At 46.3% G+C, this 19,819-nt stretch overlaps 2 protein-coding genes across 2 annotated transcripts in view; one reads left to right on the forward strand and one right to left on the reverse strand.

The window, feature by feature from the left end:
* NT5DC3 (5'-nucleotidase domain containing 3) overlaps positions 1–16,872 on the forward strand; it is a 66,426-nt gene extending 49,554 nt beyond the window's left edge. Inside the window, exons 12-14 of the mRNA XM_040234846.1 lie at positions 1,527–1,667; positions 6,823–6,887; positions 11,961–16,872. Of these exons, the coding sequence (XP_040090780.1) occupies positions 1,527–1,667; positions 6,823–6,887; positions 11,961–12,213 (459 nt within the window). The 3' untranslated portion in view covers positions 12,214–16,872. The remainder of the gene's footprint in view (positions 1–1,526; positions 1,668–6,822; positions 6,888–11,960) is intronic.
* A 2,370-nt stretch (positions 16,873–19,242) lies between these two features.
* STAB2 (stabilin 2) overlaps positions 19,243–19,819 on the reverse strand; it is a 167,785-nt gene continuing 167,208 nt past the window's right edge. The window contains exon 69 of the mRNA XM_040234847.1: positions 19,243–19,738. Within this exon, the coding sequence (XP_040090781.1) occupies positions 19,688–19,738 (51 nt within the window). The 3' untranslated portion in view covers positions 19,243–19,687. The remainder of the gene's footprint in view (positions 19,739–19,819) is intronic.

A 19,819-nucleotide genomic window follows, 5' to 3' on the forward strand; every position in this document is an offset into this window, starting at 1 on the left:
TATTACCCTTCAAAGGAATCCCTTGAGAAAGTAGATGCTTTCAATGTTGCTGCAGTTTCTCAAAATAAATTTAGATGCGCCCTTTGGGATATATTTGAGAGCCAGCTTGAGGCACTGGAGAAAATTAATTTCATTATCATTAATTCATTGTCATGTACTTTTAGTCTTAGGAGTCTTCCAGTTGACTTTTTACCTATTGTCAGAAATAAGATCCATCTTGAAAAGTTTGCCACCATTGGGAATATTTAGAAAACTGTGCTGTATGTAGGGTTTCATATATTTTAGGAGAAAGAGAATTATTGAAAGATTTAAAGAAATTCAACCATGGAAGAAGATAGGCATCCTTAGGACTTGTAGAGCAGGGATTCTAGCTTTAGGGGAGTAACCAGAGTGAATTTTCAAAATAGTAAACTATATACCACTTCTGTCCTTAAAAGCGCTCTCCTTAGAAGTATCCCTTTCTCCCTTAGAGTAAAAGCCTGGCTTCCTGCAATTGCTGTGCTTGAGCTCTGTTTCCCCAACCTCTCCTCCCTCTCTGAAGGCACCTCCTGCCTCTGCCCTCTCTCTCCTCTGCCCTAGGTTCCTTGCCTTGCTGTTTCTTAGCACACCCTGCTCCCAGAATGTTCCTGCCCTGGGGTCTTTGCACTTGCCCTTTTCCCAGCCAGAATTTTTCTCCTCCCACACATTTACGTATTTTACTGTCCTTCCCGTCAGACCTCTGCTTGAATGTCCCTTTGTTAGCCTGGCCTTCTTACTCCATATAAAATGGCAACTCCTTATTTTCCTTCATTTTTGTCCATTGTGTTTCTTACCACATGCCATTGTGTATTTGTTTATTTTTTTGGTCCCTGTTTCCCATGAGAGCAGAGGTTTGTTATTTTTGTTCACTATTTTATTCTCAGTTTCTAGCACAGGGCCTGGCAAACAGTAGTATTTAATAAATGTTTGTCAAATAAGAAAATGAACAGCCATTCAGCATGGTGATTGTATATCTTAGATTTGCCAGGACATAACTTATATCAGATATTCTGGCTTATTGTATAATAGGAGTACAATATTTGGAATGAAGATACGATCATGTATGTTGGTTGGTACTGAGTGATCATTCCAAGTCTGAAATTCCCCATAACCCAGGAGGCTTGGGTGCCATGGGTGTCCCCCAGCGTTCTGTGGGTGGATTGAATAAAAACCTTCAGTAGCATTTCAATTGACCCTCCTTCTGCCCCTGACCTAATTGTTGTTTTAGAGACTGTGGTTAACGATTGGCGATCCTGTGTTTCTGTGGGGGCTGTGACTCAAGCAATTATTTCTGGAACAGAAACTTTCTTTGGGGGGGGAGGGAAATTGCCAAAGCCTGGGGCTAAATTGGCTTTAATTAAGTATAATTCATTGAGTTTGGCTTGGTTAATGACCAACCATTACAATTAAAATTAATGCAATGAATGCCTGTTGTGTCTGGGAAAGGTAATAAAATGGTTTCAATTCTGTTGTGGGGAATGTTGACTTTTTGTGATCTTTGCAATCAGGACTTGACCCTGAAGCATGGCTGGCGAACGGGTGCAATTATCCCAGAATTAAGATCCGAGCTCAAAATCATGAACACGGAGCAGTACATTCAAACTATGACCTGGCTACAGACCCTGACTGGGTTATTGGAGCAGATGCAGGTTTGGAATTCTTTTTCTCTCCTACTTTTTCTTTTTTTTTAAAGAATTATTTATTTGGTTTTGGCTCTGCTAGGTCTTCATTGCTGTGTGCGGAATTTCTCTAGTTGTGGCAAGGAGGAGCTACTCTAGCTGTGGTGCACAGGCTTCTCATTGCGGTGGCTTTTCTGGTTGTGGAGCACAGGCTCTAGAATGCACAGGCTCAGTATAGTTGTGGCACACGGGCCTAGTTCCTCCTCAGCACGTGGGATTGTCCTGCACCAGGGATTGAACCTGTGTCCCCTGCAGTGGCAGGTGGATTCTTAACCACTGGGCCACCAGGGAAATCCTCCCCTACTTTTTCTTTAAGCCTGAGGTTAATCCACTGATCAGAGTTATTTCAGATATTTTTCTGTTCAATTGTGGTCCTAAAGTATGAGGCAGAAGTCATCCTGCAGAATAACCACTGGGGTGATTTTGCCTCTGAAAGAATCTTGCCATTTTCCCTAAAGAGAATTTTAAAAATGACTGCCAAAGCCATTTGGAGAAAGAGTTTTGTGGGGCCCATATGGGAAATTCCAGAGTCCTTACTTCTCCACCTAAGCCCCACTGAGAGAGATTCTCTGGGTAGTGGGATTCGAGAACCTCTGCCTAGTGTTTGGGTCCAGTCCTGCTGCTGCCTTTAGCCTGCTGTGGGACTTCTCCTTTCTGGGCCTCAGTTTCTCCATCTGTGAAAGGGAATGAACACTTCAGCCCAACACCATGGCTTGCTGGGAAGAGTCTGAGAGCAAAAATCGAGATCTCTGCCTGCAGCTTCCATCTGCTTTGAATCAGTTTGCTGGCTCACTGGAGTTCAGTGGTGGTTTTTTTTCTTTCTGTGAGTTACATAGCCAGTTTTAGGCAGATAGTCATTTTGGTAATTTCCTGGCCCATGGAATATGCCCTCTGTTGTAGCTGTGACTCCCGCCCCCCCTCCACCCCTCCCCGCCGCCAAGTCTCATGAGACACCTTGCTTTCTCACCTGGTTCAGCTGGCCTGGCCATCAGCGTCTCAGCGTGAGTGCTGACTCTTAGGATAAGGGGTGTGGATGCCTGCTCTCTTGGCTAACACACCTGCAGCCTCTGGCCATGGCCTGGTGCCCACAGCCTGCCAGCCTGCTTTGGAAACAGGCAGGGAACCGCCTTGCCTGGCCCAGCTGGCAGCGAGCTCAGGCAGGGATCCAGGGAGCGCCAGGCTCTCACTCCAGGGCGCACACCTTCCAGGGCATGGGGCCCTGCACGTCCCCCGGACCTTGCTTCCAGCTCATCTTGGCTGTGTTGTTCTTTGGCTCGCCTCTGATGAGGACTGGTTCTGTTTCCCTTCCTGTGCTTGTCTGTGAGGTGATTGTCTAAAAATAAAAGGCATGGATTCTGGGTTAATGCAGCTTCAAGTCTGTGCATAGGTCACACGTAATAATAGTTACTCTCTAGATGCTGGGCATTGTGCTGAGCGCTTGCTCTGCAACATTACTCCTCACTCGTCCCAGCTGTCCTGTGTACAATTTTCCACTTTAGAATGAGGAAACTGGGTGTCTGAGAGGTTAGGTAACATGTCCAAGGTCATAAAACAACAGAGCAAGGACTTGAACCTGGGCTGTGTGGTGCCTGAGTCCCTGCTTTGGGGCACTGCACTGAAGTGCTGTTTTACTGGGCGGTTTAGAGCTTCCGTGTATAGCCAGAGCCCTCGCCTTAGGTGCGGTCTCTCTGTGATGCGGGCAGCTGGTCAGATACACAGATGCAGCCTGCAGGTAGATGGTTTAGCTTTGGTTTCCTTTTCCAGCTTTCTATCTGGGTGGATTCTCTAGGACATAGAGGAAGGTTGATTGATGATTAAAAAATTACCCAAATGAGCAGCATTTCTCACTGTGCTTCCTGCTCCCTTTCTCCTCTCCCCCGATCCCTGTGTTCACCTGGAAAACTAGACATTATTCCAGTGACCTGTGTCAGATGTTTCTGTAGCTCCTCTTTTTCTGATAATGTGCACATAGCACAGTTTCTGGACACTATTTTCTGAGAAGAGAAATTGGTCCTTGAAGTTGGGTGTGATTTTTTTTTCCTTTTTCCTTTTGGTAGGCAAGAGTGTTACCTGGAGCTAGGTCTGATGAATTAACTGCAAGTATTTAATTTTTGGATTTAAGGAAGTAGCTATAAAGAAGAATTTTTGCTCATTAGCCTTGAAGTGCCCTCCTGAGTGGGACTGTTCACGGTGGTCATGCTGGTGGATGGTGTGGTGGTATCAAGTCTTCCGGGTAACCATGTTAGAGCCACATTTAGCCCAGGTTGGACAGACTTCTGCAACAAGCCAGCTAGCCATTGTGTGGGTTGTGCAGGTCGTACGGTCTCAACTCCATGCTGGTAGCATGAAAGCAGCCTTGGAAAATATGTGAGCAACCAGTTGTAGCTGTATCCCTGTCATTTTATTGGTGAACACTGAAATTTTAAGTTCATATCATTTTTATGCATCACGAAGATATTTTTCTTTTGAATTTTTTTCAACAACTTCAAAAGGAAAATCCATTCTTGAGCTCATCGGGGTAATAGAAAGGTGGGCAGTGGGCTGGATTTGGTCTCCGCTGGTACAGGTTATCAGACTTCTGGCTAGATGGCAATAATTCTGCCCATGCAGGAGTGGGCTAGCCCGTACAGTATATTTTCATCGATTGTAGCCATAAATGGCTGAGTGAGCTAATCAACGAGAGGGGCTGAAGGTGGCTGAGGTGTCTGTAGGATCAGCTTCTGGTGTGGGCTTCTGGTTAGTCTTTTCCCGTGCTAGCTCCCCACCCTTGAGTGCATGGTATCACTTAAAGGTTAATTATAGCTAAGTAATACCCAGTCTTTGAAGTATTTTAAAGTAGATATCAGACTCCTAAGATTGCTGTCTTACAAAGTTTGGCCTTGTAGGAGGATCCGAGCTGGAGAAAGGGGTGGCTCAAGGAGAAACTGCTTTTTCTTCTAATGGGAGAGCCTTCAGCATGTTTAAATGCTGATGGGTAGACTCCAGGGGAGGAGGTTGGTCACATGGGAGAGATGATAAACGATGAAGAAAGGGCAGGTGGGAGGGAGCCCCGGGTGGGCGTGGGTGGGCCTTGGATGGGGGAGTGTGAGGGGAGGCTGGGTTGCGGTGCACACACCCAGAGCTCAGGTGCCCCCTGCTCCGGGGGGGTGCTCCCTGGCTCAGCTCTCTGGGGCCTTCCTCCTTCGCTTGTCCCTTCAGCAGTCTTGGGCTTTGCTGGAGATGATCCCACATCCCTGGCCCCACCCTGTTCTGGAGAAGCTGGTCTGGAGAAGGTGCCGTGGACTTGGAGACCCGAACTGTCTCTTCATGTCTGTGTAGCCCGCCCTTGGGTAGGGGCCCCTGCTGGGGGGAGAGTGGAGAGGCACAGTCACGGGGCCTATGGCCGCTAGGTTCCCAAAGGAGAAAGCACTAGATGCACTTTGGGTATCTTGCTTCTGGTCGCTAGTCAGAGAATTCTCCTGTCCTACAAGCACAGGGAGAAGCTGCTTCTTCACACTGGACACAGGGCCCCTGTTCGTGGGCCGAGAAGAGGGCAGAGGTGGGGGGAAGACTGATGTCCCGTTCTGTGCAGGGTCACACTGTTTTGCCCTGGTCTGCTTACCTAGGTGTGCCCTCTGCCAGGGTCTCCATCTCATTCTCTTATATCTTCAGTATCCAGCACAGCGCTCGCCATACAGAAGTGCTGAATATGTACCTGTGTGTATATATGTATGCATATATGTATACATGTATGAAGGAAATGGCAGCCCACTCCAGTGTTCTTGCCTGGAGAATCGCATGGACGGAGGAGCTTGGTGGGCTACAGTCCAAGGGTCGCAAAGAGTCAGACATGACTGAGTGACTTCACTTTCACATATATATAAACAGATTCTCTGTGGCACCCTACAGAGTTTTGATCTAGTTTTACATTTTGTAGTGCCTCAATTCTATGCTGAGTGATTTGTTGACTTAAAATATGAGAGCTCATTGAAACCAAACTCACAGGACCGGCTTCGCCACCCCCAGAAAGGACCAGTCTTCTGGTGCTCCAGTAACACACATTCAGTCGCCATTCAGAGGTGGCTGCTGCTTGCTGATGTAGACAACAGTGGCAGGCAGGAAATCGAGATTACAAACTCAGGGTTTGTTTTGAGTGGCAGCAGCCCGTAGCGGGTGACTTGGTCAAGCTCTTGATCTGGGCATACGTGATAAATAGAAGGGCCTTGGCTCCCATGTCAAAAGCAGATGGTTTGCTCGTGTGGCATTTTCCTCCGGGTCCTGAGGCTGCCCCTGTGACTGTGGACTGCGGGAACCCTGCCTGGCCCCTGCGGTCACATGCACCTCTGGCTCTGGTTCGTGTGTTCAGTTTAACCCTAGGAGGTTTGGAGAGAGACTTGTGAGATTCCATGTGTTAGGGTGCATACAGCTGTCATTTTCATTTTGCCTTTTGCTCACATTTCAGTCCACCTGGAGAAATCTCCAGTTTCCATCTGGTTGAGGTGTTCTGCCTTCTTGCCTTTTACAAAAACAGTTTTTTTTTTCTCTTAAACACTTTAAAAGGTATTAATAAAGTGATATTGAGGAAAAAGATTAAGCCAATTATAATTCTGTTACCCTTGAACAACTTAAAGAAAAAGCTTCATGTTAATTTCCAAATGCACATGTTTCTACATGCTTGAAATTTGTGGATGCCCTGTTAAATCTGCTGTTTCCACTCACTGCTATTTATGTGTGTGTATGTATAGTACATATATTTATGATATATATAAATGGGTCTATTCGGTAGTGTGTATTAGGTGTATATTTATATGTGTAACACATGTGTAACGGATACACTACACATGTATAATACATACATTTTATGTGGACGTATATGTATTATGCTCATACAAAGCCTTTATAATACTTTAATATCTCTAGTTTAACAGGGACCTTGCATCCCTGTATTGCGTCATTGTATTATGTCTACATTTGGTGAAGAAGGGCAGCAGCTGGAAAGTCTGAAAATGTATTATTTCATGCAAGTGCCTATCTCTTAGATCTGAATAAAATTTCTCCCCGAAGAGCTACCCGTTAGAAAATTCTCATGACCTAATGAGTTTATTCGTACCCAGAACCTTCTCAGTTATTGGCTTGTGTCCTGCAGGTTCACAGAGATGCGGAGTCACAGCTGGTTTTGCAGCAGTGGAAGAAGGAGAGGAAGGGGATGAGGTAAGAATGGTCTGTTGTGAGCAGAGTGGGTCCTTCCCCACGGCCCCATGCACTCAGCCCACACACTTTCCCCAAGGCCGGCCAGAGGTGGGACTCGAAACAGCCTTACTTAGCTGCCGGGGGTGCCTGTGACCCCTAGGATCCAGAACGAGCCAGCTGCCATTAGTGATGAGTGACATTTCCTCGAGGCGGCAGTGAGCTCCCTCCCACCTTCCACCCACCCCGGAGTTTGTTGTCTGTCCATCCCTCCCCACATCCATCCCTCCTTCTGTCCCACTTAACTTCCCCGTTTGGGCAGCCAGCAGCCCAGCGTGGCCGGTGCAACAGTGTTGGAGGTGGCTCTGAACTGCAGTGAATCCTTGGGGCTCCTACAGTGCTGGTGCTTATTTGTAACACTGCTGTGTTAGGTATGTGCAGTCACTCAGATCAGGATGCTTATTGATGAGGGAAGTCCGTCTGCTGTCAGATGGGTGTTTGTCCTAAGGGCATAAGTTGTTTTTTCTTTTTATTAAACTATAGCTGATTTACAGTGTTGTGTTAGTTTCAAGTATACAGCTTCAGATTCTTCTCCATTATAGGAAAGATTGAATATGTTAAATAATGATGTCAAATATAGTTCCATGTTCTATATAGTAAGTAAATCCTTTTTGTGTATGTATTTTATATAGTAGCGTGTGTCTGTTCATCTCACACTCCTAATTTATCTCTTCCCCTCTTCTTTTCCCTTTGGTACCCATAAATTTGTTTCCTCTGTCTGTGAACCTGTTTCTGTTTTGTAAATAAGTTCATTTGTATTATATTTTTAGATTCCACATATAAGTGATATGTGGTATTTGTCTTTCTCTGTCTAACTTGCTTCACTTAGTATGATAATGTCTAGGTCTGCCCATGTTGCTGCAGATGACATTATTTCATTTTTTTTAATGGCTGAGTAATAGTCTAGTATATGTGTGTGTGTGTATGAAAAGTGAAAGTGAAGGTGTTAGTCGCTCAGTCGTGTCCGACTCTTTGCGACCTTTTGGACTGTAGTGTGTCAGGCTCCTCTGTCCTTGGAATTCTCCAGTCAAGAACACTGGAGTGGGTAGCCATTCCCTTCTCCAGGGGATCCTCCTGACCCAGGGATTGAATCTGGATCTCCTGCATTGCAAGGAGGTTCGTTACCATCTGAGCCATGGCTTGGCTCAGAGCATCTGGCACTTAATTCAGGCTAGACGGTAAAGATTTTAAAGGGGCAATTATTCTCAAGAGGCCTTGTGGACAGTTGTGCTTCCCTGTAGAAGAGGGTGCTGTGTATGTGGACAGTGTTGATGTGGCCATTTCTGCTCTTGTGATCCCCCCACGCCTCCTTCCCAGGCAGCACAGCTCTCTCTCAGGTTTGGAGGTAGCGCTCACTGCCTGGTTCTGACCTCTGAGCAGTGGGCAGTCTGGTGGGACTGGTGTGCCTGGAAAGCGGGCAGAGTCCATTCCTCTGGGCTGCAGAAGCCACGGCTGTACTGAATTGATCCTCCTCCCTCTCAATGTGTTGGTTATTGGGAGTGTATTGGTTATTATAATGTGATTACTGGTATGAAATATTGGGTGAGAGGGTGATGGGCATAAGATGCATATATGCTTGTGATGCAGGCTTCAGGGAGGTGCTTGAAGCTCTGTATTAGATGGTAGAGGTGTGCTTACATCGCTGTAATATAATGCTTAATCTCTCAAAGTGCTTTCGAGTTTGATACACTCTTATTTCTCTTACCTTACATAGTTCTCACTATAACCTCACGAGAAGGGGACCTTGGTCCTGTTCTGTAGATGAGGGAAGTTTGGAGACTCTGAGAATATTCTCCATTTCTGTGGACCTTCAGAAGCGGCTCTTTCGCTTTCCGTTTTTGTTTGCGAAATGGGGTGTGCATGTTTAGGGGCTCACACCTTGCCTCTGGAGCCTTCAGCCGTGTTCTGCCCACTGGCCTAAGTGGGGAATGTGGTCAGAACCATTTTGATGGATGAACAGACTGTTTTCCCAATGAGAAGTCAGGGCTGCTCTAGGCTAATTTGAGTCCTATGCATATGAAGTAGGAAGTCAAGAAACATCTGGAGTAACAGGCAAATTTGGCGTTGGAGTACAGAATGAAGCAGGGCAAAGGCTAATAGAGTTTGGCCAAGAGAACGCACTGGTCATAGCAAACACCCTCTTCCAACAACACAAGAGAAGACTCTACACGTGGACATCACCAGATGGTCAACACCGAAATCAGATTGATTATATTCTTCGCAGCCAAAGATGGAGAAGCTCCATACAGTCAGCAAAAACAAGACTGGAAGCTGACTGTGACTCAGATCATGAACTCCTTATTGCCAAATTCAGACTTAAACTAAAGAAAGTAGGGAAAATCACTAGACCATTCAGGTATGACCTAAATCAAATCCCTTATGATTATATAGTAGAAGTGAGAAATAGATTTAAGGGCCTAGATCTGATAGATAGAGTGCCTGATGAACTATGGACTGAGGTTCGTGACACTGTACAAGAGACAGGGATCAAGAGCATCCCCATGGAAAAGAAATGCAAAAAAGCAAAATGGCTGGGGAGGCTTTACAAATAGCTGTGACAAAAGAGAAGCGAAAAGCAAAGGAGAAAAGGAAAGGTATAAGCATGTGAATGCAGAGTTCCAAAGAATAGCAAGAAGAGATAAGAAAGCCTTCCTCAGAGATCAATGCGAAGAAATAGAGGAAAACAACAGAATAGGAAAGACTAGAGATCTCTTCAAGAAAAGAGATACCAAGGGAACATTTCATGCAAAGATGGGCTCGATAAAGGACAGAAATGGTATGGACCTAATAGAAGCAGAAGATATTAAGAAGAGGTGGCAAGAATACACAGAAGAACTGTACAAAAAAGATCTTCATGACCCAGATAATCATGATGATGTAATTAGTCACCTAGAGCCAGACATCCTGGAATGTGAAGTCAAGTGGGCCTTAGAAAGCATCACTATGAACAAAGCTAGTGGAGGTGATGGAATTCCAGTTGAGCTATTTCAAATCCTGAAAGATGATGCTGTGAAAGTGCAGCACTCAATATGCCAGCAAATTTGGAAAACTCAGTAGTGGCCACAGGACCGGAAAAGGTTCGTTTACATTCCAATGCCAAAGAAAGGCAATGCCAAAGAATGCTCAAACTACTGCACAATTGCACTCATTTCACATGTTAGTAAAGTAATGCTCAAAATTCTCCAAGCCAGGCTTCAGCAATATGTGAACTGTGAACTTCCAGATGTTCAGGCTGGTTTTAGAAAAGGCAAGAGAACCAGAGATCAAATTACCAACATCCATTGGATCATCAAAAAAGCACGTGAGTTCCAGAAAAATATCTATTTATTGAAAGTTTATTGACTATGCCAAAACCTTTGACTGTGTGGATCACCACAAACTGTGGAAAATTCTGAAAGAGATGGGAATACCGGACCACCTGATCTGCCTCTTGAGAAATCTATATACAGGTCAGGAAGCAATAGTTAGAACTGAACATGAAACAATAGACAGGTTCCAAAAAGGAAAAGGAGAATGTCAAGGCTGTATATTGTCACCCTGCTTATTTAACTTATATATTAACTTATTTAACTTATATTCATGAGAAATGCTGGGCTGGATGAAGCACAAGCTGGAATCAAGATTGCCAGGAGAAATATCAATAATCTCAGATATGCAGATGAAACCACCATTATGGCAGAAAGCTAAGAACTAAAGAGCCTCTTGATGAAAGTGAAAGAGGAGAGTGAAAAAGTTTGCTTAAAGCTCAATATTCAGAAAACTAAGATCATGACATCTGGTCCCATCACTTCATGGAAAATAGATGGGGAAACAGTGGAAACAATGGCAGACTTTATTTTTGGGGGCTCCAAAATCACTGCAGCCATGAAATTAAAAGATACTTATTCCTTGGAAGAAAAGTTATGACCAACCTAGACGGCATATTAAAAAGCAGAGACATTACTTCACCAACAGAGGTCTGTCTAGTCAAAGCTATGGTTTTTCCAGTAGTCGTGTATAGATAGATGTCAGGGTTGGACTATAAAGAAAACTGAGCACTGAAGATTGATGCTTGTGAACTGTGGTGTTGGAAAAGACTCTTGAGAGTCCCTTGGACAGCAAGGAAATCCAACCAGTCCATCCTAAAGTAAATCAGTCCTGAATATCCATTGAAAGGACTGATATTGAAGCTGAAACTCCAATACTTTGGCCACCTGATGTGAAGAACTGACTCATTTGAGAAGACCCTGATGCTGGGAAAGATTGAAGGTGGGAGGAGAAGGGGACGACCAAGCATAAGGTGGTGGATGGCATCACCGACTCAATTGATGTGAGTTGAGTAGACTCTGGGAGTTGGTGATGGACAAGGAGGCCTGGCATGCTGCAGTCCATGGGGTTGCAAGAGTTGGACACGACTGAGCGACTGAACTGAACTGAAGCATATGAAACAGTGGTTAAAAATTTTTTTTTATTGATGTATAGTTGATGAACAATATTATATTAGTTTCAGGTATACAACATAATGATTCAAAATTTTTATGGATTTTGTAGCTTATTTTTTTAACTTTTAATTTTATGTTGGAGTATAATTGATTAAAAGTGTGTTAGTTTCAGATGTACAGTAAAGTGATTCAGTTATATAGATATATATGTGTAACATATAATGTATCTTTAAAAATATCTTTTTGGCTGCACTGGGTTTCTGTTGCTATGTGCGGGCTTTCTCTAGGTGTGTGTGGGCTTCTCATTGCAGCGGCTTCTCTTGTTGCAGAGCACAGGCTCTAGAGTGCTCTGGCTTCAGGAGTTGAATTGCATGGGCTCAGTAGTTGTGGCACATGGGCTTAGTTGCCCAGTGGCATGTGGAATCTTCTCAGACCAGGGATCACACCCACATACCCTGCAGCTGCAGGCGGATTCTTAACCACTGGACCACCGGGAAGGTCCTACATGTATCCCTTCTCTGTGAAACAGTGATCTTGGTGTCATCTGATGTCAGTAACTAAAAGCAGACCTTGGGGGAGTCACACTGTTGCTTTTTTTCTTCTCTCGCCTCTTCAGGGAAATGACCAAAGGTTTCTTCAATGCCCAGTTCGGGAGCTTGTTCCGCACAGACCAGAACCCCACATACTTCCTGCGGCGCCTGTCGCGGTTCGCTGACATCTACATGGCGTCCCTGAGCTGCCTGCTGAACTACGATGTCAGCCACACCTTCTACCCCCGGCGGACCCCACTGCAGCACGAGCTGCCCGCCTGGTCTGACCAGCCCCCGGCCGCCCGGCTGCCGCTGCTGCAGGAGGCCCAGGCCAAGTAGCTGGCGGCCCCACCACCCCTGGGCACCAAAAGCCAGGACCGGTGATAGCCCCACGCTGGGCAGACTCTGCGGGGATGTGAGCGTCCCTTTTGGAAATGATACAGATAGTCTTAGTGATACCTGTTTTGTACATTACGGAGGATACCCCCCAGCTCGTGGAGAAGGGAGCTCACAGCTCACAGAGCCCACCCTCCTATGCACGTGGGGAGGGGACAGCGGCTGGCCTCCTGTCGACACTCTGTGATCAGCCTTCTTGTTTCCCAGGGTCCTGTATCCAGCATCAGACTTCCTGGGATGGGGAGTCTTCTCGATGTCTGCTCTGTATTCCAGCAGGTAACGTTTTGAAACTCTTAACTCTTCTGTGGAAAGTGCGTGGAAAATGCTGAACACGCACAGTGCCGGACCCGGTGACGTGCATCCACTGGTCAACTGCTGATGCTTTAGTGGGCGCTTGGATAGCGTACCACAGTGTCAGCGGCAGAGATGGACCCCAGGTGGCAGCTGGTTCCGAGACATCTGGTACTAGAGCTCTGGCACACTGGTGCCTCCCTTGACAGCAGACTCAGCCTCCCTAGAGGTCTTATGTGAGAAAGAACAGGAGAAGTTGCAAGTCCTTGGCCTGGATTGTCCTCAGTATCCATTTCCTGTGTCTTGCCCCACGCAGGGGAAGGACCATGGTGCCCCAAGTGGTGGGCAGGTTCACTCTTTTCTCTCAGAAAAGGAGGAAAAGGAGAGAAAAGCTTCTGGTTTAATGTCCTGCCAGAAGAACAGACTGTAGAATGAGGCTGCTACATGCGAATGAGCGAGAGGACCCAGTGCGTTTGTGGTGGGTATCCCAGGACTTTATAGCCCCTGACACTACCACCACACGTGTGTTGCTTGAACCTGCTCATTGGAGGATGAAAAATGAAACAAAAGAAAATGTCCTCATAATTCAATGCCGTACGGTGACCCCCTGCCCCCCACCCCCGCCACCAGGTGTTTTGCAATCTTGTTAAACTGTGTGTTACCAGAAACCATCCTCATGGGAGGGCAGTGAGCAGCTACCTTCTCTTCTGATTCATCAGCTGAGGAAAGGGGCTTGAATCCAGCCAGAGTGAGGGAGGTGGCCCTCTCTGCTTAGCTGTCTCCCACCTTCTCCCTTTAGATTGCTTTCCTGCCATGTTTATGGGTCTGTTTTGGGAATTTCTTTAGTGTCTGTGTTTAAGGTGGGAGCAGATCAAGGACACTGAAGTTGAGAGAAACAGAGTTGGAAATAGCCTCACTGAGTGAGTGTTCCCATTTCTGAGGATAAGGCAAGTGGCACCTATCCTTAAACCTGAAGGATGCAGGGGTGGAGGAAAGGGGCTTGAGGAGAGACTGCTCGCTTATTTGGCGTTTTTAATGGATTTGTGTGGAGCCAGCTGTTGAGGAAATGTGAGCTTGGCCTGCCACAGGCTACCTGCCCGAGTGCAGAAACTAGGTGACTTCTATAGCATGTTGTATAACGCTGTGTGTTTTAATGGGACTGTTGCTGTTTAGTCGACTCTTGGCAACCCCATGCACTGTAGCCCACCAGGCTCCTCTGTCCATGGGCTTTCCCAACCAGGAATACTGGAGTGGGTTGTGATTTCCTTCTCCAGGGGATCTTCCTGACCTAGGTGTCAAACGCACATCTCCTGCATCGGCAGGTGGATTCTTTCCTGACTGAGCCACCAGGCGTACCTGGGATCTTTTCTTGTATTTAACTAAAATAGTGAAGGTGACTCTCTAGACCTAATAGGCCCAGTTGGCCTTCTTTTTTCCCTTTATTATAAACACAGGTGTCCATTCCTTTTTCAGGCTGCAGGAGGCACTTTGTTGGCTGTTTGTTAGTGCCTGGGGGTTTTAAGCATCAGAGTGTATTGGAGACTGGCATTTCAGGGGCGCAGGTGGCGTCCAGAACTGCTTATTGTTGGGGTCCTCAGAGGATATGCTGGTGCTTTGGGCTGATAGTTTCTGCTTTGGAGAAGCTGGTGAGGAAGTAGGTATTTTAAAACTTTTTCTAATCAGGTATTCACTGGATATCTCCTACGTGCCAGTGATAGGGTGTTTTGTTACTCAAGAAAGTTGTTACTCAGAAACAACTCAGGATAGCTGTTCTGACTGCTTTCATGTATGTCTGGGTTAGGAGACCCAAGCCTGGGGCAAGAAATACATTTTCTAGGTGTGTGAATAAGGAATTTTAATGACTTATCACCAATTAAGGTTGAGCAAACTCCAGGATATAGTGAAGAATAGGGAAGCCTGGCATGCTGCAGTCCATGGGGTTGCAAAGAGTCAGACATGAACAACAACTGTGGGCCATGGCACATGGTGGTACTGAGATCTGTTTGCGGAGGACCCACCGAACACGCACTGGGGCCAGCTCAATCAGGGTCAGGACTGCTGTCTCTGTACGAAGGACAGAGGGCTTCTCTTTGTCTGTGCCTCGTCATTTTAATTTGTCACTGTTGTGACTCATCTGGGATTCAGCACCCTGTACAGCATTCTGTTCCTCATGGTTTAGCCTCTGGCGAGCCCGCTGATGAACGCATTTGGGTGCAAGGGAAGGGAGTCTATTTTCTACCACTTAAAAGATCAGTTTGGAAAGTGAGCAGAATAAAATTATCTTGCACATTGAAAAATATTTTCCCTTTTTAGCATTAGTTAGACTGATTTTCTAGGAAGGATGTGAACAAAAATTCATAGTCCAGGGGCTGTCTGTGCCCCTAAGGCTCACCATAGCTGTAGCCAGTTGTCCAGGAAGGGACCTGCACAACTGTTTTTTCCAGAATCGTTTTTTTTAAGTAGATGAAACCTGGCTTTTAATATATTTTAGGAGTTTGGCTTAGAGCTCCCACTTTCCTCCTAACATAGCCTTAAAATTTTTTTTTTCTCTTAAAAATTCCCTTCAGCTCCACTAATGCCAGCTAACATAAACCACCTGTTACTGATTCAGGCCCATCTATGACTAAATTCCTAGTTGCTTTGAAGGCATTGGTCCTCTTAATTAGTGCCAAGGAGAAATACAAAGTCCTCTTTCCTGCTAGCTAATTTAGCTTTGGATGAAGTAAATAGTTTCTGCCGCCCCTTTTCCTCCCCAAAGGCCTCTAAAGCAGTGGAGTGTGCTAAACATTGGAATTGGATCTGCTCTGTCAAATGCTCATCTGTTGCCAAAGACCCACTTGGGGGCCCTGGTCTGGAATGTGCTCTGACTCAGTCTGGCCAGAGGCAGGGAGGGTTCCTTGATTGCTCCATTCAGCTACCCGGGAGCTGTGATGTGCTGGCTTAGTACTAATTTCCTTTTGTACTAATTTCCTTTCTTTTTTCCGTTAGCATATGGGAGCTAGGCTCCAAGCCTGGCTTAAGTAAAAACTGAAGTTGCTTAGTCGTGTCTGACTCTTTGCGACCCCATGGACTGTAGCCCACCAGGTTCCTCTCTCCAGGGAATTTTCCAGGCAAAATACTGGAGTGGGTTGCCATTTTCTTGTCCAGGGTATCTTCCCAACCCAGGGATCGAACCCGGGTCCTCCCACATTGCAGGCAGATGCTTTACCATCTGAGCCACCAGGGAAGCCCCTAAGTTTAGCTTAGCTTACCTTTAATACCCTAGTGGATTGAGGAAGAAAAGGGGAGTGAAGTTTCCCTAATGTAAGATTCAGCACACTTTCCCTGTCAAGGACCAGACAGTAAAGACTTCCAGCTTTGTGGGCCGTTTCCTGCAGCCCCTCCTCTAGGACTGGGCCTGCCTATGGTCCAGGGCAGCCTGCCCTCTGAAAACAGGCTGCAGGCTGGATTTGGCCCTCGGGTGGTGGTTTGCCAACCCCTGCATCGACAGATTGTGTGGGTGGCCATGATGAGATGATGACTTTGCTAAAAGTGTGTGTGCAAGGTGGTAAGCAAGCACAGAACACAATTGTGTGCAGCCAGTGTAAATAAATAAGTTCTGTAGGTAAGCTTGCATCTTCCCCTACGAGCTTCTCTCTGGACATATTCACTTATGTGGCCAGTGGTAACATACTGTGTTTCCAGCACATGGCATGATTGCCAGTTCTGTGACTGAGTGGCCAGCTCGGCACTCATTGAATATACCTCTCATTGTGCTCATCTGTGATTGTGCTGGTAGCGTTGTGATTGGCTTGGCTACCCTGAAGGACTTTATCCCCCAACTGCTGTGGGGGTTGGTTGCTGCTGGCTCACTGTCTGCAGCTGTGGTTCCTCTCTGGGAGCTTTCCCCTGTTGAAGAGTCCTGCCTCGGATGAGGGTGTGATCAGACTCCCTCCCTGGAGCAACTCTGAAGGCCCATCAGCTCCTTCCTGCTCTCCTTCCCTTTTCCCAGGCGTGCATCCCAAGGACAGTTCCCTGTAAACTTCCCGTGTGAGACTCCCCACCTCATGCCTGCTCTCTGGAACTGACCCACAACACTGCTCTGTACTTTTCTACACTGCAGCCTTGAACTCTGACTTAGGACACTGTTTTCTAATTATTTAGTAGAAGGACAGATGGTGCCTGTTTAATTTCAGGCATGGTAAATGCAAATTAGGTAGACTTGCTATTTATCCTGAATGTGAATTTGCTATTTATTCTAAATATTGATTTTATGTTACATGACGTCGAACTTACTGCCAAATAAAAGTCTGAATTGTATTGTCCAGTTTACTTCCAGTCATCTGCTTTTGTGTGCTTCAGTTAGTGGCAAAAGTCATATCACATTCTAATGTACCCAAAAAAGAATATCCCCGAGAAAAGGGGCAAAAGGTTGATGGTTCCTTCCTCACTACCCTGGTCTCCCCACCCTCAGGAAAGCACACTTGCCTGTTCTCAGGGCTTGAAGACCATGTAGTGAAGCCACAGAAGGAAAATGGGTGTGAATCTGGCCTTAGATGGGCAGCAGGTGACCCACCTAGAATTTCTGTCTCTCACAGACAGTTCCCTCCTTGAGAACAAGGAGAAGACAGTGATCCACCTGTTTGTCTGCAAAGTACCAGGAGAATGGAAAATTGGAAGCAGTGTTTTAAGGGAAGAAAATACTAATACTGAATTAGGAGTGCATGTTGTGAAGTCAGTTCACTGCTGGGTTTTGGATATACTTATATTTTGAAGAGCCTTTTAAAACTGTTTGAATGTGTTTAACTTAATATCCTTGACCTCTCATTGTGCCAGGACTTTCATCTCCTTCACTCCTCTCGCAGGTGCCTGCTGTTTTTCCTCTTAATCATGTGCCTTTCTGTCCCCTTGATGGTGGAGTTGGACTCACTAGTGAATCCGTCTCACGGTCCCCTTGGGGAGCGAGTTCCTGGAGTGCCGGCACCCCCGTCATGGCACATTGTCCAAGAGGAGGTGGTAAATCGTTCCTCTGCCTGAAATGGGCATTTATTCCCTTTCCTGGAGTTGTGAGGAAGCTTCTGAGACTCCAGGGGCTTCTGAATTTTGGACTTGGCTCAGCAAAAACCCTGATGATTTGGAACAAAGCTGTTTGGGCTGTGAGGGTGATGGAGGGGGGTCTGAGATCTGCTCATCCCAGCCTTTCCCATCTCCATTTCCCGGAGGGGGCTCCCGAGCCTGGCCAGTGCTACCCCCGGGGTAGCTTGCAAAAGGGTGGTGGGTGAGCTGGAGGCACTTGGTTGTCACCGTGAGGGAGAGGCCACTTTGGGCCTTTTGAGGGTCTGGTGGAAATCCAGCCTTGCACAGAGTCCTGCATGGACAAGAACTGGCCCGATTCTGGACGTTTCATATAAATGGAATCATGCGGTATGTGGTCTTTCGTGTCTGACTTCTTTCACTGAGCATCATGTTTTCAAGGTTCATCCATGGTGTTGCATGTATTAGTACTTAGTTCTGTTTTAGGGTGGAATGCTATTTCATTGTGTGGCAAGACGCAGTTTGGTTATTCATTCGTAAGTCAGTAGACATTTGGTTTGTTTCCATGTTTTGGCTATTATGAATAATACTAATAATGCTACCTCTATAAGTTGTTGTATGGACATGTGTTCATATCTCTTGGGTCTGTACCTAGGAGTGGAATTTCTGGATCACGTGTTAATTCTATGTTTAACTTTTCGAGGAACTGCTGGACTGTTTTCCACAGTAGGGGCACAATTTTACATTCCCACCAACAAAGTAGAAGGGATCCAGTTTCTCCACACCCTGTGGATACTGGTTATTGTCTGTCTTTTAAGGATGGCCATCCTCGTGGGCGTGAAGTGGTATCTCCTTGTGGTTATTATGTCTTCTTCACACAAACAAGCAAACCAAACAGAATTAAGAAAGAAGCACTCATAATGCAGATGTTGGCTAACTAACAGCCCTAATGAGCCCTAATGAGTTGATTTTACCTTCAGAGTTTGACCTCATCACTTCATGGGAAATAGATGGGGAAACAGTGTCAGACTTTATTTTGGGGGGCTCCAAAATCACAGCTGATGGTGATTGCAGCCATGAAATTAAAAGAGGCTTACTCCTTGGAAGAAAAGTTATGACCAACCTAGATAGCATATTAAAAAGCAGAGACATTACTTTGCCAACAAAGGTCCGTCTAGTCAAGGCTATGGTTTTTCCAGTAGTCATGTATGGATGTGAGAGTTGGACTGTGAAGAAAGCTAAGCGCCGAAGAATTGATGCTTTTGAACGGTGGTGTTGGAGAAGACTCTTGAGAGTCCCTTGGATTGCAAGGAGATCCAACCAGTCCATTCTAAAGGAGATCGGTCCTGGGTGTTCTTTGGAAGGAATGATGCTAAAGCTGAAACTCCAGTACTTTGGCCACCTCATACGAAGAGCTGACTCATTGGAAAAGACTCTGTTGCTGGGAGGGATTGGGGGCAGGAGGAGAAGGGGACGACAGAGGATGAGATGGCTGGATGGCATCACCAACTCGATGGATGTGAGTTTGAGTGAACTCCAGGAGTTGGTGATAGACAGAGAGGCCTGGCTTGCTGCAATTCACGGGGTCGCAAAGAGTCGGACACGACTGAGCGACTGAACTGAACTGAACTGATGGCAAATGGTCGATTTGTTTCCCCAGACACTGGATTTGTTCCACTGACTTTATTTCTGTTCTGTAACCAATAATTGAGCACACACTGTGCTGGGTGCCGGGATACAAAGATGAATGAGGAAGGTCTCTGCCTTCGGAAGCTTACAGTCTAACAGGGAAATAAGACAAGGTCACTAGAGTGCTGGGCAAAAGGTAAAAGGTGCTACTGAAGGTTGGGGAAGATAGCAGAGGGTCAGGGAGGGAGCAGTCCCCTGGGTGGTGGGTGGGCTTAACATGGGCTCTCACCCACAGAAACAGAATATCCCCTGGATCAACTGAACAGATGAGGTACTGTTTGAGTGCTCCAGAATTTGAAATGTTAAAGGAGCTTACATTTCCCACAGTCAACTGGGGCTGAGGATTCACAGTTGATGGCCTTTCTGAGGTGGCTCTGGGGACCCAGGTGGCAGCAGTAATGTCTGGATGGGGCAGGTCCAGCCCTCATAGTGCCCCCAGGGGGTCACTGCTGTCCAGCTGCTGGTCGCCAGGGTCCTGGAAAAGAGAAGTCTGTGAACCAGGCAGAAGGTGCATCCTTCCAGGTTGAGCATAATATTGGCTACTGGTCTGTGGCCT

The sequence above is a fragment of the Oryx dammah genome, unplaced genomic scaffold (assembly GCF_014754425.2).
Source record: "Oryx dammah isolate SB20612 unplaced genomic scaffold, SCBI_Odam_1.1 HiC_scaffold_29, whole genome shotgun sequence".
NCBI classification, from domain to species: domain Eukaryota; kingdom Metazoa; phylum Chordata; class Mammalia; order Artiodactyla; family Bovidae; genus Oryx; species Oryx dammah.